Source organism: Aulonocara sp. 'chitande type north' Nkhata Bay, linkage group LG23 (assembly GCF_057382095.1).
Source record: "Aulonocara sp. 'chitande type north' Nkhata Bay isolate Kocher_YH1m ecotype deep benthic linkage group LG23, A_spYH_male_GT1.1, whole genome shotgun sequence".
Classification (NCBI taxonomy): Eukaryota; Metazoa; Chordata; class Actinopteri; order Cichliformes; family Cichlidae; genus Aulonocara; species Aulonocara sp. 'chitande type north' Nkhata Bay.
Genome location: NC_141365.1, coordinates 11,954,669 through 11,970,648, shown reverse-complemented (window position 1 = coordinate 11,970,648; position 15,980 = coordinate 11,954,669). Strand labels below are relative to the sequence as shown.

The following is a 15,980-nucleotide window of genomic DNA, read 5'->3' as shown; positions in this document are numbered from 1 at the left end:
TTCCTGGAACAACATCTGAGACATCTGTCTAGAAGAGCGCAGTCCCAGGAGCAGCTAAGATACTGTGCAGGACCCTCAAGTCACAGAGGAGGACCCAAGCTTGCAGGGGCTAGAGGGGAATTTTCTACGAACCAATCAGTAGCCTCCTCTGTTGACATGTGACCATCTGCAGTTCCCTTGATGCCCACTAGATGCTGCTGTGATCAAACCCAGACTGACCCAAGTCCTCACGGTGCTGCTGTGAGAAATTATCCCTTAAAACATTTATGATAAAGTTAAGATTTAAGATAAATAACACATTTGTGTAAAATCGTGCTGCTGTAACTTCTTCAATGTGAATTATTACTTGAATCAAAACGTCCAGACATCAGAAGAGGTCAGACAGATGTGTTTAAAATGTAACGTATATGTTGATGCTGATTCTGACACAGCCATAATAGCTTTGAAGTGAAACCATCATTCTCCTGGCATGTGTGATGTGCCATATTTTGGCCTGGATGGAAGGTGTTGAAGACCGGGTTTCCATGTCTGTGATGTCTTCAGGTGGAAGTCCACAAGACTTTAGCTTTTACAGCTTTTTAATCTCACCTTTCAGATGGCTGGACTTACATTTATGAAGGCATTGCTAGTAAAATCCACTCTGTGTAAATCTACAGTTTTATGAAGATGTTTTCTTCTCCATGGAAAGAATCCTGAGATCATCCACTCAAATCTTCTAGCATTCCTCTTTTTAAGACTGAACCAAACTGTGGGTGACCCTAAGGTTTCTGCTGCTCAGAGTCTTCTCCATCCTTTCTTCTTCTGTGATCCTGCTGCAGGTTCCACAGCTGCTTGGGTCTGCTTACAGCTTTTTAACATCCTGTCTGCTGCTGAGGCCGACAGATGTTGGCACGTCAGCTTTCTCCTGATGCACTCGGACAATCAGACATCCACCTTTCTTCGCTAGGGTGGATGTTGAGATGAAAGGAAGGATCCTGGGATCATCCCTCTCTGTCATCTCTCTCTCTCTCTCACACACACACACACACACACACACACAAAAGAGCTCCCACTCTTTCTGCTTCCTCCCGGTCTGAACTGTGAATCTTGTGAAGCGTGCTTCAGGATGATAATTGAATTTTGATGAAAGCCACATGGAGGCTAACTCTACATGGAAATACAAGGAGTACCCCCAACACACACACACACACACACACACGCTCACTCGCTCTGTGTACACAGTAATAATTAACCAGAGGAAACGCTCGCTGCTCAGCGCTAACAGGAACTCCTGTTTCTGTGTGTAAATTAGAAAATAAACTGGCCTTCATGTTTTACTTCAGCAGCTCAATTTGACTCCATTATCACATTTTCTGTTCATACACAGACAGCAATTGCAGAAACGAATATGCTCTACTCAAAGTTATTTGAATCCAGCTGTTACACATGAATGCATGGTCCAGCACCAGAAAGTTCAAAACCAGAAAGATAACATTAGAAAAACCACAAAAATGTACAAATGTCACCGGATGCTGTAGCTGCACATGACGGTGTTATGTCACAGGTTGCTGTTGTTGCAGATGTTAGTATGATGTCCGGTATTGTTGCACGTGTTCTCAGAGCGTTGCGTTTTCTCTAACAGTTGCTGTAATTGCACAGGTTTGTTTATTGCTTCAGTTACCATGTACAGTTGCAGGAGTCACTAGACTTTTAACCACATTTTTTTCACCGTCCAAACATTTCCAGACTGATGGTAGTGTGATATCATTTCCTGTCTGTGCTCTTGGCCGTATCGCTGTGTGGCAACACTGAAATGTGTCTTTGAGCCCTGAAAACTGGAAAACCCAGCAGTGGAAAAAGATCCAGCTCATTTTGAAGGTTTTTCCACTGTCTGGTTTTTAAGAAGTCTTAATGCATCATTACCTCCGTAAACTTCAACCACAAACAGGAAGTAAAAGCTTACATTAAACCTCAAATGTGACTAAAGTAGCCGAGGTTGGAAGAGAAGCTTTGAAATCTGCTGGAAATTCTGTGACTTCAGAAAAGTTTTCACACCCTTATCTGAAAAGTAGGAAAATATGTTTTCCTTTTAGTTTCCCCAGCAGTGGGTGGCACAGTGGTTAGCACTGCTGCCTCACAGCAGGAGAAGCTCCTGGCCTCTTGGCCGGGGTTTCTGTGTGGTTAGGTTAACTGGTGATTCTAACCCCCTGACAAGAAGATGGATTTAAACGTAGGTTTAAACTAAAGGCAGACTGCTGGTGACTGTCAAACAGGCCTGAAATACATCTACAGTAATAACAGAGATGCTGGTGTGTAGATTAACAAAAAGAAACTTTATTTACAAAGTCTTTATGACAAACAGAATAAGTTAGAGACAGGAATGGGTGGAGCAACATGTCAGCACACCAAAAAACAAAAGTGCAATTAAGTGTTTTTTTTAAGGATGACTCAGAGCGACCATTGAATAGATTCAAACAGACTGTGACTGAAGATGAGGAGGGATTTCTTCACAGCAGGTCTGAATTTATTGCACTGATGGAGATGCCTAAACAGAGAGGGAGAAAATATCCTTTAATATTTGGTCATTCATAGAAGCCCCTCGATCAGGGACAACACTGATCAGATAAAAACAAAGATTTGGGAACAGTTCATCTTCCAACCATCAACCTCGGAGGCTGACTAAATGAAGCATCAAGAAACCCTACACACTGCGGAACATCAGTCATTTACTGACGTTTAAGACCTAAAAACTTACAGGCAGCGTCCAGGTGAGCTCACAGAGAGTGATGTGGCTTCCTGAAAGTCTCGTTGGTGATGGACAGACGGGTCAGACGGGCGCCGTAATAATCCACAATGTAGTTCGATCCGTCTGCTGGACCCACGATCTGCAGGAGAAACCAGAGAGAGGGAGGGAAATTAGAGCCAGGTTTTCAGAAAGCGGAGTTGTTGTTTCTGTGAGCTTCTAAAGCAGAGGTGGAGGTGATCGTGCTCAAAGCAGCTGAAGGCTGACGCTTTAACAAAGATGCTCAGCAGGAGGACAAGATTAATATTTGTGCGTTTGTGAGGATGGTTTGAGCCTCCATCAGCCAGAATCAGGTTTGGAGTTTGACTCTGGGTCCTCTTCTGTTTTTATTCATTGTCATATTCAGTGAGGATAAACGTAAAAGGGAATTTCATTTCCACGCTCGAAGAATGTCTGGAAAACCTGTCACATCAGAATCAGAAGATGTTATTTATTCCCAAGGGGCAATTAACAAACAACAGAGCAGCATAACGTTGAAGATAAGGACAATAAGAACAGGCAATAAGGGTGAAATAATAAATACACAGAATATACAGTTTTAAAATGACACAGTCTTAAAATTAAAGTGACTGAAAGGTGAATAAATAGCTGTAAGTGACTAAAAGTGAATAGTGTCTGTAGTATAAGAAGAGTGTAGGTTATTCTTATGGGTGTGGGAAATGGTCTTATCGGCTGGAGTTAAAAAGCAGAGTGGCTTTGGGGACAAAGGTGGCTCTCCTCGTCTCAGTCCTGCAGGAAATGCAGCGGAGGCGTCGCCCAGAGGGGAGCCATTGAAATGCGGGGTGAAGAATGTGAGAGGGGTCGTTGATGATTTTGGATGCCTGTCTGAGGGCCTGTTGGCTGAAAACCTGTGTTCTGACAGGCAGGCCAATGATTTTAGAGCACACTGATGCAGTGTGCTGCAGTCTGTTCTTGTTCTGAAGGCTGAGGGAATGGAACCAGCAGGTGATGGAGAAGGTCATGATGCTTTCCAGGAAGGCATAGTAAAAAGTCATCATGATGGGTGTGCTGACTCCAAAGGAGTTGAGTTTCCTAAGGAGGTATAGCCGTTGGTGGCACCTCCTAAGAATCTCCTCTGTGTTGGCAGAGAATTTCAGAAATAGAGTCCGGAACACACTTCCTAGTTGCCCTGCACAGTGCCTCAGAACTCGACTGCAATGTTGTCAGGGAGCTCCTCTCCCTGGTCCTCCTTAGGGCTCACACCACGTCCTCAGTCCTGAAGGTGAGTGGAGAGCTGCCAGGTTTGAGTGAGGATCTGGTCTCCTCAAGCTGGGCCATGTTGTCCGTCTCAAACCTGTAGAAAGTGTTGAGGTCGTCAGGGAGGGAAGGAGGGGTTGCTGCCCTCCACCTGGATGGTTCTGGGGGTGGTGACCGCAGTATTCACAGAGGCCATGGTTTTGGGGGCCTGCCAGGCTGAGTGGAGGTCCCCTGTGGTGAATTTGTTTTCAACTGTGTTTTTAATACTTCCGTTTAGCAGTTTTTATGGCCCTCTTGACCTCCTTTTTGTCCAGTGCAGAGCCGGTGAAGAAATTTTTTTATTAAGGATTTCCTTGAGTTCCTTGGTAATCCAGGGTTTGTTGTTGAGGTAGATGGAGACTGTTTTGAGGGGATAATGTTGTCAACACAGAAGGAGTTGTATGATGTCACCTTGTTGACTTATTTGTCAATGTCAGAAGGAGAAAGAAGGCTGTCCCAGTCAGTGGCTTCGAAACATCCTTGTAGGGTGAGGATACTTTCCTCTGTCCTCTTGATGACTGGGGTGTAAGCAGGAGCCAGCAGGATGTTTTAGCAGCAGCTTGAAGCAGCTAAAGCGCTAAATGACGTTCATCATCACTGAATTCTACTAACAGCATATTTTATCATCCACCAAATGTAATGAGCCTTGAATATTAATCACAGTTGTGGTCTGAATGGGGGCGGATACCTCCCAATGCCTAAAACTCCTAAAGGGCCGTTCGCTCTTCCTGTGTCTTAGTTGGGTGTGGGCGGGGTTAATAGCCACAGCCCGTTCAGCCCCCCCCGATGGATTTCCAGTCTATATTATCTAAAACGGTTCAGCAGGACAGGGAGATCTGTCCCTTCACCTTCATCCATCTGTCTCCGTGCTCTCAGAGTCCATTAGGACCTTCCGGAAGATTCATTCATTAAAGGGGCCTCGCCGAGCCACCAATGGATGGACGTAAATAATACCCAGAAAGCTGCTGCCTGCTTATTCATAAGGCCCCCACCACCACCCCACACAGACACACACACAGTGAAATGGAACAGAGGAATGCTTCATCACAGGCGTCACTGTTAACAACAGAGAAGAAGTGACAGCGGGCTCTAAATCGCTGCTCAGATCCATCTGATCTTTTGCTACAGTTTGGGTGAGTTTGATCTTCAGCCTGCTGACCTCTGACCCCAGGAAACAAACACATGAGACCAACCAGATTCAACGTAAAGGGGACATTTTCAGCCATGGCGATGATGATGATAATGGTGATCAGCTAGCTGGTGCCGGTGCAGGATTTATGACTCACCTGCATGGCGATCAATATGAAGTCGATGAGTGTGCCAATCCCACAGAAACCAACAGTGCAGAACTTCAACAGTCCTGAGAGAGAGACAGTCTTCATTAAATAACAAATATAAAATATTCCCATGACTGAAACATGTTCATCTTGTTTTAAACATTTAGTCTGTTTTAAATGGACACTTGATGTTTTCTGATAATTCTTTTTAAAAATTATTTTGTGTTTTTGGATCATGTTTGAATCTTTTCCTGTCCGTCTGGGTTTTATTTTGTGTTGTGTGAATGGATCTCATTCCTGTTTAAACAGGCGAAACATTCCAGGTTTGTAATCAGGAGGACGCAGCAACTCTCAGGTCACATGACTCTCTCAGATCACATGCAGCAGCAACACAGCCCGCTGAAACAGTTTTTTAAATTTTAATTCAGATTTTATTGTACAGTTTGTGTCAGAGATCAGCTGGGGTGTAAAGCCACACCTGAGGACGCCGGACACGCCGGGTGCAAAAACCCTCCAGCTGTCACTGTACGTAAGCCTGTGTGCTGAAGTGTCCTGTGGGGGCACAGGGACTCTGCTGCTAATTTTACAGCAGAAAGTCTTCAGAGTGCAAAGGAGTGAGGATGCATTATTTACATGAAGGAGCTGAGACTCATCAGCCTGCAGCCTCCTGCTCTGCTGTTGGTTTCGCTCAGATGAAACGCAATGAAAACATGTCTGCGTGTGCTTTCTCAAACTTCTCAACTCCTCCTCTTGTATCTGGTCTTCCTGCGCTGAGTCAGTGTCTGAGATCATTGTCTGAATGTTACAGTACATAGTAGAGCAGGGCAATATGACCAAAAATATTTATCACAATATACATTTGAAATTTTGTGATAACGATATAACTGACGATATAATTGACACCAGACAAAATACTTTACAACTCCACAACTTTATTAGTGCAAAAAAACCCAACCCATCAATGTATTTTCGCTTAAACAAGCAGCTGTTTTTTTATGTGCATTAAAGTTATAGAAAAATTTTACAGTGCAAATGCAAATTCTTTGCTGACAGTTTAACCAAAAAGCATTTCCAGTGGAAATTGGCCGACATATCCTCAGTATAACCATGTATAATATCCACAAAACGTAAAAAGAGGTTTTACACACACAATACGGTAATATTATGTTGAAGCACCGTACGTATCACTCCGCGAGGCTCCTGCCTACGATAGCCGTAATGCTCCGACAATCCATCAAGCGGTGCGGCTTCGTAGCTTAGTAAAGTCGTACTGAAACATTTGACAGATTTTCGAGCGCCGTGTACATAAAATCGTTTCGAGGTCAGTAAACACAACCAGAATTCATACATAAGGCACACGGGATTATAAGGGGCACTGGCGATTTTTCAGAAAAATCAAAGGATTGATTTTAAGTGTATTTTCCAAAAAACACGGTAATAACAACGGCCCGCTAGCATGCTCTACCAAAAGTAGTGCTTTGTTGTGTATGTGACGGATGAAAGCTAAACCAGTTCCACACCACTGAAGCTGCAGCATTTTTACAAACCAATTCTGGTTCATCCATTTCATTCAACGATCCGCTTTCCCCCTTCTCATTCTCCGTTGCCGCCAAGCTTTTTCCACCATGTGCATATGAAAACAAAGGCACTACGCATGCGCGTTTTACCCATATTCTACCACGATATTTCATTTTCTTATCGTTGCCCAACATTATACCGGTATTACCGTGAACTGTATGATATGGCCCAGCCCTAGTACATAGTATTCACTTTAATAAATACCTGCAGACATGAGAAAGCTGTAAATCTAAAGCGTGACTCTAAGGTGGTTTTTCCTTTTATTCAATTCTTTAAATTAAACCTGAAAGGCTGAACCTGAGGAATCACTGTCCAAATACTGCCGCCTGACAGTACACCTGCTCAGCGACAGGTGTCACCTGACTGCACCCCCACCCACCACACACACCTGCTTTACTAAAACTAGATGAAGTGAGAGAGCTGGCCACCCAAACTACAGGCATCAAAATAAAAGCTGCAGGTGTCTGTGTGTTGGTGTGTGTGTGTGTGTGTGTGTGTGTGTGTGTGTGTGTGTGTGAGAGAGAGAGTACCCAGAGCAGGATATCCCAGGTAGAAGCGATCTGCTCCGAGCCAGCCCAGAAACAGAGACAATGCCACGGCCACTTTGTAGGAATAACCACTCCTGACAGGAAACACAGAGAGCATCAAACCACCTGAAGCTCACACACACACACACACACCAAAATCTATAGAGGAGTGTGTGTGTGTTTGTGCTTGCACTGTGAATACTCACACATTTCTGCAGGGGATGGATTTGTTGAAGCCGACCTCGTCCCCGCTAAACCTGAACACCGTCCCGTTGGAGAGCCGACAGCTGATGTTTGGAGCTGGGAGGCATTCCACTGTGTGCACACGCGAGCGCACACACACACACACACACACACGCGAGCACACACACACACACACACACACACACACACACACTTGTTTAGATGCAGTTATGATCGTATTCGTGCCATTGAGCAGCTCCGCATGATTCACGATTCATAATAATCCTTCTTTGCCTGATCCCAGCTTCAGTGCAACCCCTCAGTTCATCCTGTCTGAAAAACTCTGCTCACTTTATACCCCGCCCCCAAAATAAAGTACAGTTTCTCTTGATTGGCTGACCTGTGGAAGCCTGCAGAAGAGGAGCTCTGCAACATCTTCAGTTTTAGAGTCTGTCTGTTTTTTAAGCCACCGCCCACAAACAGAAAAAAATCTAATCTGAAGTGAGACTCACCCCACGCCGTCATGTCCCTGCAGTTCTCTGGCTCCTGAGTGGATTCATCGATCTTTGGATCGTTGCATTTATACGTGAGCAGAGTAAAGGAAGGCAAACACACTTCAGTCGGAAAACATCTGCAGCCTGTTTCTACGTGACATGGCGTAGGCCGTGGTTTAGGGGCGGGGAAAAGAAGTCGATACAGCATCGTGTCAAGATACTGTATGGATACAAGGACCCCAAATATCGATACTTCATTAAATAAATGAAAATACTCTGGAATCCTACAAACAATCTCATGCACACCATCCTGAGATAACATTAGCTTCCTCACATGTACAATTAAATCAGCAACCTCTTGCCGACTGTACAGCTGTTTTCTCCGTACCTGGTGCTGACTGTGCGGCTGTTTTCTCTCACCCTGTGCTGACTGTGCAGGTGCCCACAGTTCGTAGGTGGTTCACTCACAATGATCACAGGTCATCTGACGGAAAGCAACATTTCTGCAAACACTCTGTCTTACTGCGGCCACTCGCCGAGACTGCTGAAGGTTTGCAAATAACTGCTTTATAAATGCAGATTGATTGCCATCATGTTCCCATCAGTTATCACGGAGCACAGATCGACTCTGGGCTGTACCCTGGTTATAATCCTCTAGCACAGGAAGGCTGCTGAGTGCAGATGTGATAATTAAATGTGAATTTCTGTCTATGGAGACAGCAACAGATGCATGATTTTCAAATTGTCACAAATCATACTTGTAATAAACTTTGGTGAATTATCAGAGACGGACTGCATTCAGTTGCAGACTAACTTCATCTTATGGCAACATTTACGGCAGGTTTTAGTGACAGTCTTGGCTTGGTTGACAATAACTGAACTTTATCTTACTGGGTAAAACAGACACTGATGAAGGACACGAAGGTTAAAAATCACAGTAATATCGTATCATTAGGTAGACTGACTGATGAAAACAGCAGAGTGCTGCACTGAGTAAACATTCTGTGTTTATGAAACAAACTTATTCTCCTGATTCGGGTCTCTGAGCTCTCCTGACACAAGTGAACTGTTCGGTCTTCAGACTGAAGTTAAATATCCGTTCGTAACTGCAAAGACAACGAGAAGCTTGTCTTCCTTTGAAACTTTAATCTGACCACACTGAAAATATCGATCAGACTGAAAAACCCTTCAGGTCCCAAACATGCAAACACACAGTGCTATTCTATGAGAGGAGAAACCCGCGTTAAGCCACGGACCCCCAAAAAACGTCCAAATGTAACGTTTTGATCTGAATGTCACAGAGAAGCTAGGCTAACGTTAGCCGTCCCGTGACCCCGGTAATGAGGCGTTAAAGCGCGGTAAACACGGACGGAAGGATATTGTCCGAGTCTCAGGTTCTGGCAGTTCTCCACCTCCTCGCTCAGGACCAGCTGCAGGTGCGAATAAACGCAGTAAAATAAGAGGCTGAGCGCCCCGGAGCGAACATACAGCAGCCGCCTCCGGGAGGACGCCATGATTCCCTCAATCACGTGACAGGGCGGTACCTTCATGGACTTGCAGCATGCTGGGAACTCAGAGCGATGTAGGACCAGGAAGGCTCGGCAAACCATTTATATTTATTATTTTGGTTTTATTTGTATCGTTTTCAAATCTAACCATTTTTAACCATAAGACATATATAACCTTTGTTCTTGTTATAAAATCAGCTCTTTAAATAAGCTTAAAATGCTGGCAGGTAAAACAGTTTCAACCTGCTTCATGTGTGTTATTTTCTCGTTTTAGTATGGATATTTTATCTCAGATGTAGAAATAATTTCTCTTCCTTATTGTGCTAAAATAATGAATGTGCTTTTAAACAGAATACGGAATAAAAAACAGTTAAACTAATGATAAGAAAACAAAATGATCCTTACATTATGCTTTTGCATCCTTAGACATCAGATTTCCTACCGCCATGAATGCGGCATTAAAGTGACGCTGGTGGCAGACTGGATCCAGTTTATGTGAGTTTCTTACCAGTTTGAAACTCTGAGAATCTACGTCTTTTTCTGGGGAAAGTGTCGCTTCTTGTGCGGACTGTTTCTCTGTTAGAGTGCGGACCGGAAGCGCAGTTTCTGCCGCAGTTAGCGGCTAAGGCTAGCGGAGCGGAGTTCTCGGTGAGGAGAAAGAAGAGGAGGAGAAGCTCCTTTAACTCTTTACTTTATTCTCATGATCTGAACTCAGACTTTGTACCTGTGTGTGTGTGTGAGTGAGAGAGAGAGAGAGAGAGAGAGAGAGAGAGAGGCGGTTAAAGTGCGGCTTTCACCTGTTGTAAACTTTGACGCACCTGCTCGCGCGCTCTGTGACGCTATGAGGTGAACCAAGGGCCAAACATGCAGGTTAAAATATGTACAGGTGAAAATACCGTCTGTCCGCCCCCTCCCCCTCCGACTCCGCTGCTCAGTTTCACTTCCTGATTTCTCAGGTGAGCTGACAGGTGAGTGCCTCAGACCCCCTCTGCGTCATGCTGTTTGGTTTCGGTGTTGGGGGTGTGTGGACCGTGTGTGAGTGGGAGAGAGAGAGAGCTAGACAATAGCTCGGCTCGGCTCTGACTGAGAAAATATTCCGTGCTGATATCGAGGCTCACCTGCCACACCTGGACACTCCGAGGACGGCCGTGTTAGCCACAGGTGGGAAGTACCTGAGTGCTTTCAGTACCACAGTGAAAGAAGGTGTGAAGTAACTCCTTAGGTATTAGGTACAAGTTTTTAGAAAGTAGAATGGTGAAAAGTACGGTGGCTCGGAGGGCACAGTGCACGGCAGGGCGAGAACGCGCAGGTAAGGTCAGAAACGTCACTTTGCGAAATGGAAACCAGTAAACACCGTCAGGTCAGGGCTACCGTTACCATGGTGACTCAAAGGGACTGTGTTAAAGTTGCGGTCACGTGATTGCGGGCACCTGCTGGGGTGTCGGTGGTAGGTTCAGGGTGTGGTGCTGTGTCACACGATTCTCCGGTGCTCGTGACGGTTTTGGTGTTGATGGTACGTTCTCGGTTTCCGGTTCCCTGTCATAGTTTTCATCTTGTTTTTTCCTGTTTGGTGTCAAATTTCAGTGTTTACAGGCCTGTTTCATAAATCTGCTCTGTGTAGTATTTTCTTCACGCAGGGCTGGTTTTTGTGGTACTTCAGTTTGTAGTATTTGCTGTTTGTGGTATTTGCCTTTTGTGTTTGGAGTTCGTAGTTTGTTATCTTTACCATCTTTACTTTATCGTTTTCAGGGATTTTCAGCATCACTTTGGTTTTTGTCTTTTTGAGGTTGATGGGGTTAGTTACGGTTAGTTAAGGTTAGGCTCATTAATACCAGTTGGTTGTCTCTCTGTGTTTGCCCTGGACAATCTGGCCAGCTGTACCCGCATGTTGCCCTATGGCAGCTGGGATAGGCTCCACCCCCTGTGACCCTGATTTGGATAAGCAGAAAGAAATGAGCAAGGTGTTTGATGGTGTTTCTGATATTATGTTTTTGGTGTTCTGTGTTGGGTCATATTTTGGCCAATTTTGGTGGGAGAAAAGGTGAGTGTGACTCACCTGAGACAGACAGTGCACGGGTGCTGACATGCATGTTTTCCTGTGACTTCATGCAGTGTTGTTGATGACAGAAAGAGCGGTCAGTATGAGTCGTGCTGTGAGGTGTCAGAGCACAAGTATCTCCACACTTGCTCGTATTTTAGTAGGCGTTTATCAGACTTGGTCCAGAGCTGAAGGAAATAAAGTTGTTCTCGGTTCTTCCTGGTTTAGGTTAGGTCCTCCAGAACAGAGGACGGTGAGAGCACAGCAGAGATGTTTGAAAATGTCCCGACAGGTAAGTCCTGACTATAACTCAAGAGAAACCATCCAATGATTCGCGTTTATCCGAGACCACGCTTCACAAGCTGTTTTTGTCCTCAGTGTCCTCGACGGAGCGTCAGCAGGTGCTGGCAGCTCTGGAGCGTCTGCAGGCCAAACTGGTGCAGCGGGAGGAGTGGACCCACAGCGAAACCCTGGGAAACCTGCGGGAGACGCTGCAGAGCCCGCTCTTTAACCACATCCTGACCCTTCAACACTCGATCAAGCAGCTCCGCAGCCAGGTGAGCCTCACTGAGCATGCTCCGTCATACAAAATAGAGTGGATAGGATCACTCTGATCCTGGCACAGATGTTTAAGGCTTACCGGTACTTCACCTGGACTGCAGGAGCCATAGCTCAGGTGAAGGAGTTCACACAAAACAAAAGAGCCTTAAATGATGACGTTTTATATTAACAGCTAGTTTATGGAATATTTCATTCACAAGAATTTTATTGTTTTTATCCACAACCATGTTTCCCTCACCTCCTTTCTCGTGATATGGAAGCTGTGCACTGTATGAAAGAAACAACCTCGTAACAAGAAGAAAAAAGAGGTTAGCTAGCAACAGGGAGCTAGCTGCAGCGACACACTTTGTTTGTTGTTTGTCTTCATGCTAGGGCTGCACGATTAATCGTTAGAAAATCGCGATCTCGATTCATACTTATGTGCGATCTCATTTCCAAATGACGACTTAAAAAAGAAAAGAAAAAAAGACGGCGACGATTGTACCGCATTTTGATCCGGGACGTAATCTGCATGAAAACAAGCGTTCACTCTTCCTGCTCAACAAATGACAAGGGCGGAGCCTTATACCATGTGATACAGAAGCTGTGCCGTGTGATGCTAAAGTTAGCAGGGAAAAAACAACGGCGAGCACGTCAGGGATGACGAGAAAGTGACCGGAGAAAATCCGTCCCGGTCAACCACCCAAACATCAATAACGGGAACCTTATACAGCGCTTCCCTATGCACGTCGAACTCCCGCAGGCACAAAGAAATTACGGAGGCTATTACTTATCACCTGACCAAAGATATGGCTCCCATCAACACTGTGCAAAACGAGGGATTTAGGAAAATGATCAACACCCTAGACAAACGCTATACAGTGCCGTCCCGCAACTATTTTTCTATTGTTGCACTACCTGCTCTATACACGCAGCGTCGAGCAACGGTGGAGACGGAATTTCAAGCAGTACAACATTTTGCGGCAACAACAAAACGTGAGACATTTGTTGTTTTTATGTTCAGTTTCAATTGTTACGAAGTTGATGTGCAGTTAATATGTGCAATAAATATTTATATTGGAAAAGAAAATCGTGAGAGAATCGTGATCTCAATTCTAAGCCAAAAAATCGTGATTCTCATTTTATGCAAAATCGTGCAGCCCTACTTCATGCCTTTACTCCACTGAGCCTGACACAGGGCTGCAAACACGAACATACAGGTTTTTCATTTGTACAGGTTTTTTTTTATGACTAACTATCATCTACTGTGATCGCCATTTTATTTTTTAAATCATAGCCTATTTTTTAAATGTATGTTTTGACTGGTTTCAGTCTGAAAAGCAGACTGTAAGACAGACCCAAAATACACACAATGTTTGTGCTCACAGTTCAGCTTTTATTGCCAAGTTTCACATGTACAGCTACACAGTCTCTGCTCAGAGTTGGTCTCGGCACGCATGCACTGGCCTCTCACTATAAAAAGAAGAGACTGTGATTAGTCCAGTCGCCACCACCTGTGGCCTCCCCAGGCACCACCCACTTGAGCTCGCTGCGCCTCCCCTGCAGCTGAGCCAGGGACCACACCGCTGCCACGTGCACATTCTCATGTCCAGCAGGGGGCGACTTCTCGGGTTGTACAAAAAAAGCACTACGTATATAAGAATGAGTCCATGATGAATTTCAGGGCTGACTGAATCAAACATGAGGTCACTTTGGAGATTTTTGTGCTCTCAGAGTCACAGCAGGAGCAGCAAGTAGACAAGGGCGGGGCTATACTGTGATTGAAAAGTCACCTCTTAATGAGTGAGCAGACTCCCCGAATTTTTCAGTCAGGTATGTCAGGCAGATGATGCACTGCGAGATAAATCGGTCCTGAGAGCTGCTATAGAGCTGGAGATGAGCAGAAGATGTCCAGAAACACATGAACGGTCCTGATTAAACCAGAAAAGAACCTGAGTTCAAGTAAAACGTCAGAAATGGAACAAAAAGCTTTCAGTTAGGTTTACTTCAGTGGGTGTTTCTCATCACATGTTCTCCATCTATCTGTGTGAGTGTTTCCCATCAGATCTGACAAGTGTAGCCCCGCCCAGGTGTTGACAGCCTATGGGTATCAGTCCTGTGCTGCCTCCCGCCCACCGCTGTGACCCGGGCCGTCGAATCCTCTCTGCATCGCCATCTGTATTCAGCTCGCGCCTGCGCTGACGTGAGCTTTACAATAAACAATCTGCAGGCCAAATTAAGATAATGGCAATAACCCGCGGCGGGCTTCATATTCTAAGTGCTGCGAAGGTCAGAGCGAGTCTATGAATGCACCGATGGAAGCCGGCGGAGGGTATATGAAGCGGGGACTTCTCCCTTTATTTCTGGCCCTCCCTCCCCAGCGTGCTGCAGATCTATCAGGCTTTAATATCTGGTGTCTCGGTTTGAGTAACGGCCTTGTCGAGGTGGTATTGATGAAATGGCTCGGGATCCTGCTCTGTCAGCCCGGTCTAAATAAGCCGCAGACTGATAAGTTTCCACAATGTGAGTGTAAAGGTCATTAATACATTACCTGTTCAGAGAGAGCGCCTGCAGAGGAATCTATTGATTTTAGTTTTTTCCTCTCTCCTCCCCACTTATCCCCGGCCTCGCCGCGTCTTTTTCTTTTTTTCTTTTTTTTTCTGCGTCCTTGCACATAAGGGCGCCTCCCATCTCTCTCCCAGTCTGCCTCTTCATCACAGTGAAGTTTGTGGCCAAAGTTCAAAAGTATGTGGACGGTTTCTTTATGCCCGCGCACACAGTCAGTCAGCGGAGCCTGGTTCACATTCATGTGTTTGAGTCTAAACACTGGACATCTGTGTCCAGCACGATCCCTGATGTCACTTCTGTTCACACCTGAGACAAACAGGAAAGCAGCAGGTGTTTAGTTCAGACTTGACATGCGTCAGTCTGACATTAGCTGATTGGCTCGTTTGGAGAACGGATGTATTAATTGGGCCACAGATTGAAGCTGTTCAGGGTTTTCCTGCACTTGTGCAGGCTCACTGCATTAACAGAAGCCTGTTTAAGTTTGATGAATACAAGTTTTTATTTATTTATTTCTAATCTCTGCTTAAAAAAAAAAGTATTTATCAGAGGCCAAAAGAAAAAACCTGGTTTTTATTGTCAGTAGAACTGACTGGCTTCTCAGACTACTGATCGAAACAAAAACCAGTAGTTAGTTATTTGTGACAGCATCCAGTCCTCACGTACAGTGAGACCAGCGTGCCGTTGCTGATGAAGACAAGTAAAGCCGTTAGCAGTGACAATCAGGGCGCCCGCTCTGGGATGTCTCCAGGTCTGGACTCAAACCTGTGACATCTGGAGCAGATCCACTAGAAACGTTTGAGTTTTAACAACTTCTTCACCATCTTTGCAGTTTAGCATCCGTCAGGTCTTTGGATCAAACGCGCTTATGTCATCGTATGGATCTAAAAATGGGAAAAAATGCACCAAAGTTGCGTCTTAAATTCTGCATCTCTTGAAGGGTTTAGGGTGACAGGTTTAGGTTGGGGCTTCAAAAGAATGTTTGTGTATTTCTTGGGATGCTACACGCGTGTACCAAACCTCATATATGTACATTTCAGCAAGTCTGACTCTACAAATATGTGAGGATGTTCTCGCCTCAGATGTGACGATGGCGACCTGTCTTGTAGCTCTGATGAAATTTGATTTTATTTTCTGTGGTTTGAGCTTTGGAAATGTGGCGGCCCTGTTAGAGATTCAATTTTTACTCTGATAGTGAAAATAATCAGGTGATATAATCTAGAATGATCACTGTGCAGTAACCTCTGCCTTC

At 45.0% G+C, this 15,980-nt stretch overlaps 2 protein-coding genes across 9 annotated transcripts in view; one reads left to right on the top strand and one right to left on the bottom strand.

The window, feature by feature from the left end:
• Positions 1 to 2,291: 2,291 nt before the first annotated feature.
• On the bottom strand, positions 2,292 to 10,257 carry tm2d1 (TM2 domain containing 1). Of its 2 annotated transcripts, XM_086283861.1 has the most exons (8): positions 9,991 to 10,257; positions 9,458 to 9,507; positions 8,096 to 8,169; positions 7,607 to 7,715; positions 7,404 to 7,495; positions 5,305 to 5,378; positions 2,735 to 2,864; positions 2,292 to 2,524 (listed from the first exon to the last, which is right to left on the bottom strand). In XM_086283861.1, the coding sequence occupies exons 1-7, from the start codon at positions 10,003 to 10,005 to the stop codon at positions 2,754 to 2,756; spliced, it is 525 nt and encodes a 174-aa protein (XP_086139987.1). In that variant the 5' UTR covers positions 10,006 to 10,257; the 3' UTR covers positions 2,292 to 2,524; positions 2,735 to 2,753. The 2 variants fall into 2 exon arrangements, with proteins under 2 accessions (XP_086139987.1, XP_086139986.1); XM_086283860.1 differs by lacking the exon at positions 9,991 to 10,257 and having other exon boundaries at positions 9,458 to 9,632.
• Positions 10,039 to 15,980, top strand: part of patj (PATJ crumbs cell polarity complex component) — an 85,368-nt gene continuing 79,426 nt past the window's right edge. Inside the window, exons 1-3 of one of the 7 annotated variants that reach the window (XM_086283855.1) lie at positions 10,039 to 10,080; positions 11,852 to 11,915; positions 12,002 to 12,180. In XM_086283855.1, the coding sequence (XP_086139981.1) occupies positions 11,894 to 11,915; positions 12,002 to 12,180 (201 nt within the window). In that variant the 5' untranslated portion in view covers positions 10,039 to 10,080; positions 11,852 to 11,893. Of the gene's footprint in view, positions 10,234 to 10,301; positions 10,554 to 10,589; positions 10,747 to 10,766; positions 10,895 to 11,002; positions 11,099 to 11,851; positions 11,916 to 12,001; positions 12,181 to 15,980 lie in introns of those variants that run through there. The other 6 variants (XM_086283854.1, XM_086283857.1, XM_086283856.1 and 3 more) reach the window with 6 other exon arrangements.

Bases quoted from the DNA above. Each gene is read 5' to 3' on its own strand.
- tm2d1 (XM_086283860.1), bottom strand. From the start codon at position 9,627: ATGAAGGTACCGCCCTGTCACGTGATTGAGGGAATCATGGCGTCCTCC. The intron at 7,496-7,606 runs GTGAGTATTCAC...GTTTCCTGTCAG, and splicing joins TCCATCCCCTGCAGAAATGT to GAGTGGTTATTCCTACAAAG. The intron at 5,379-7,403 runs GTACTCTCTCTC...TCTCTCTCTCAG, and splicing joins CCTGGGATATCCTGCTCTGG to GACTGTTGAAGTTCTGCACT.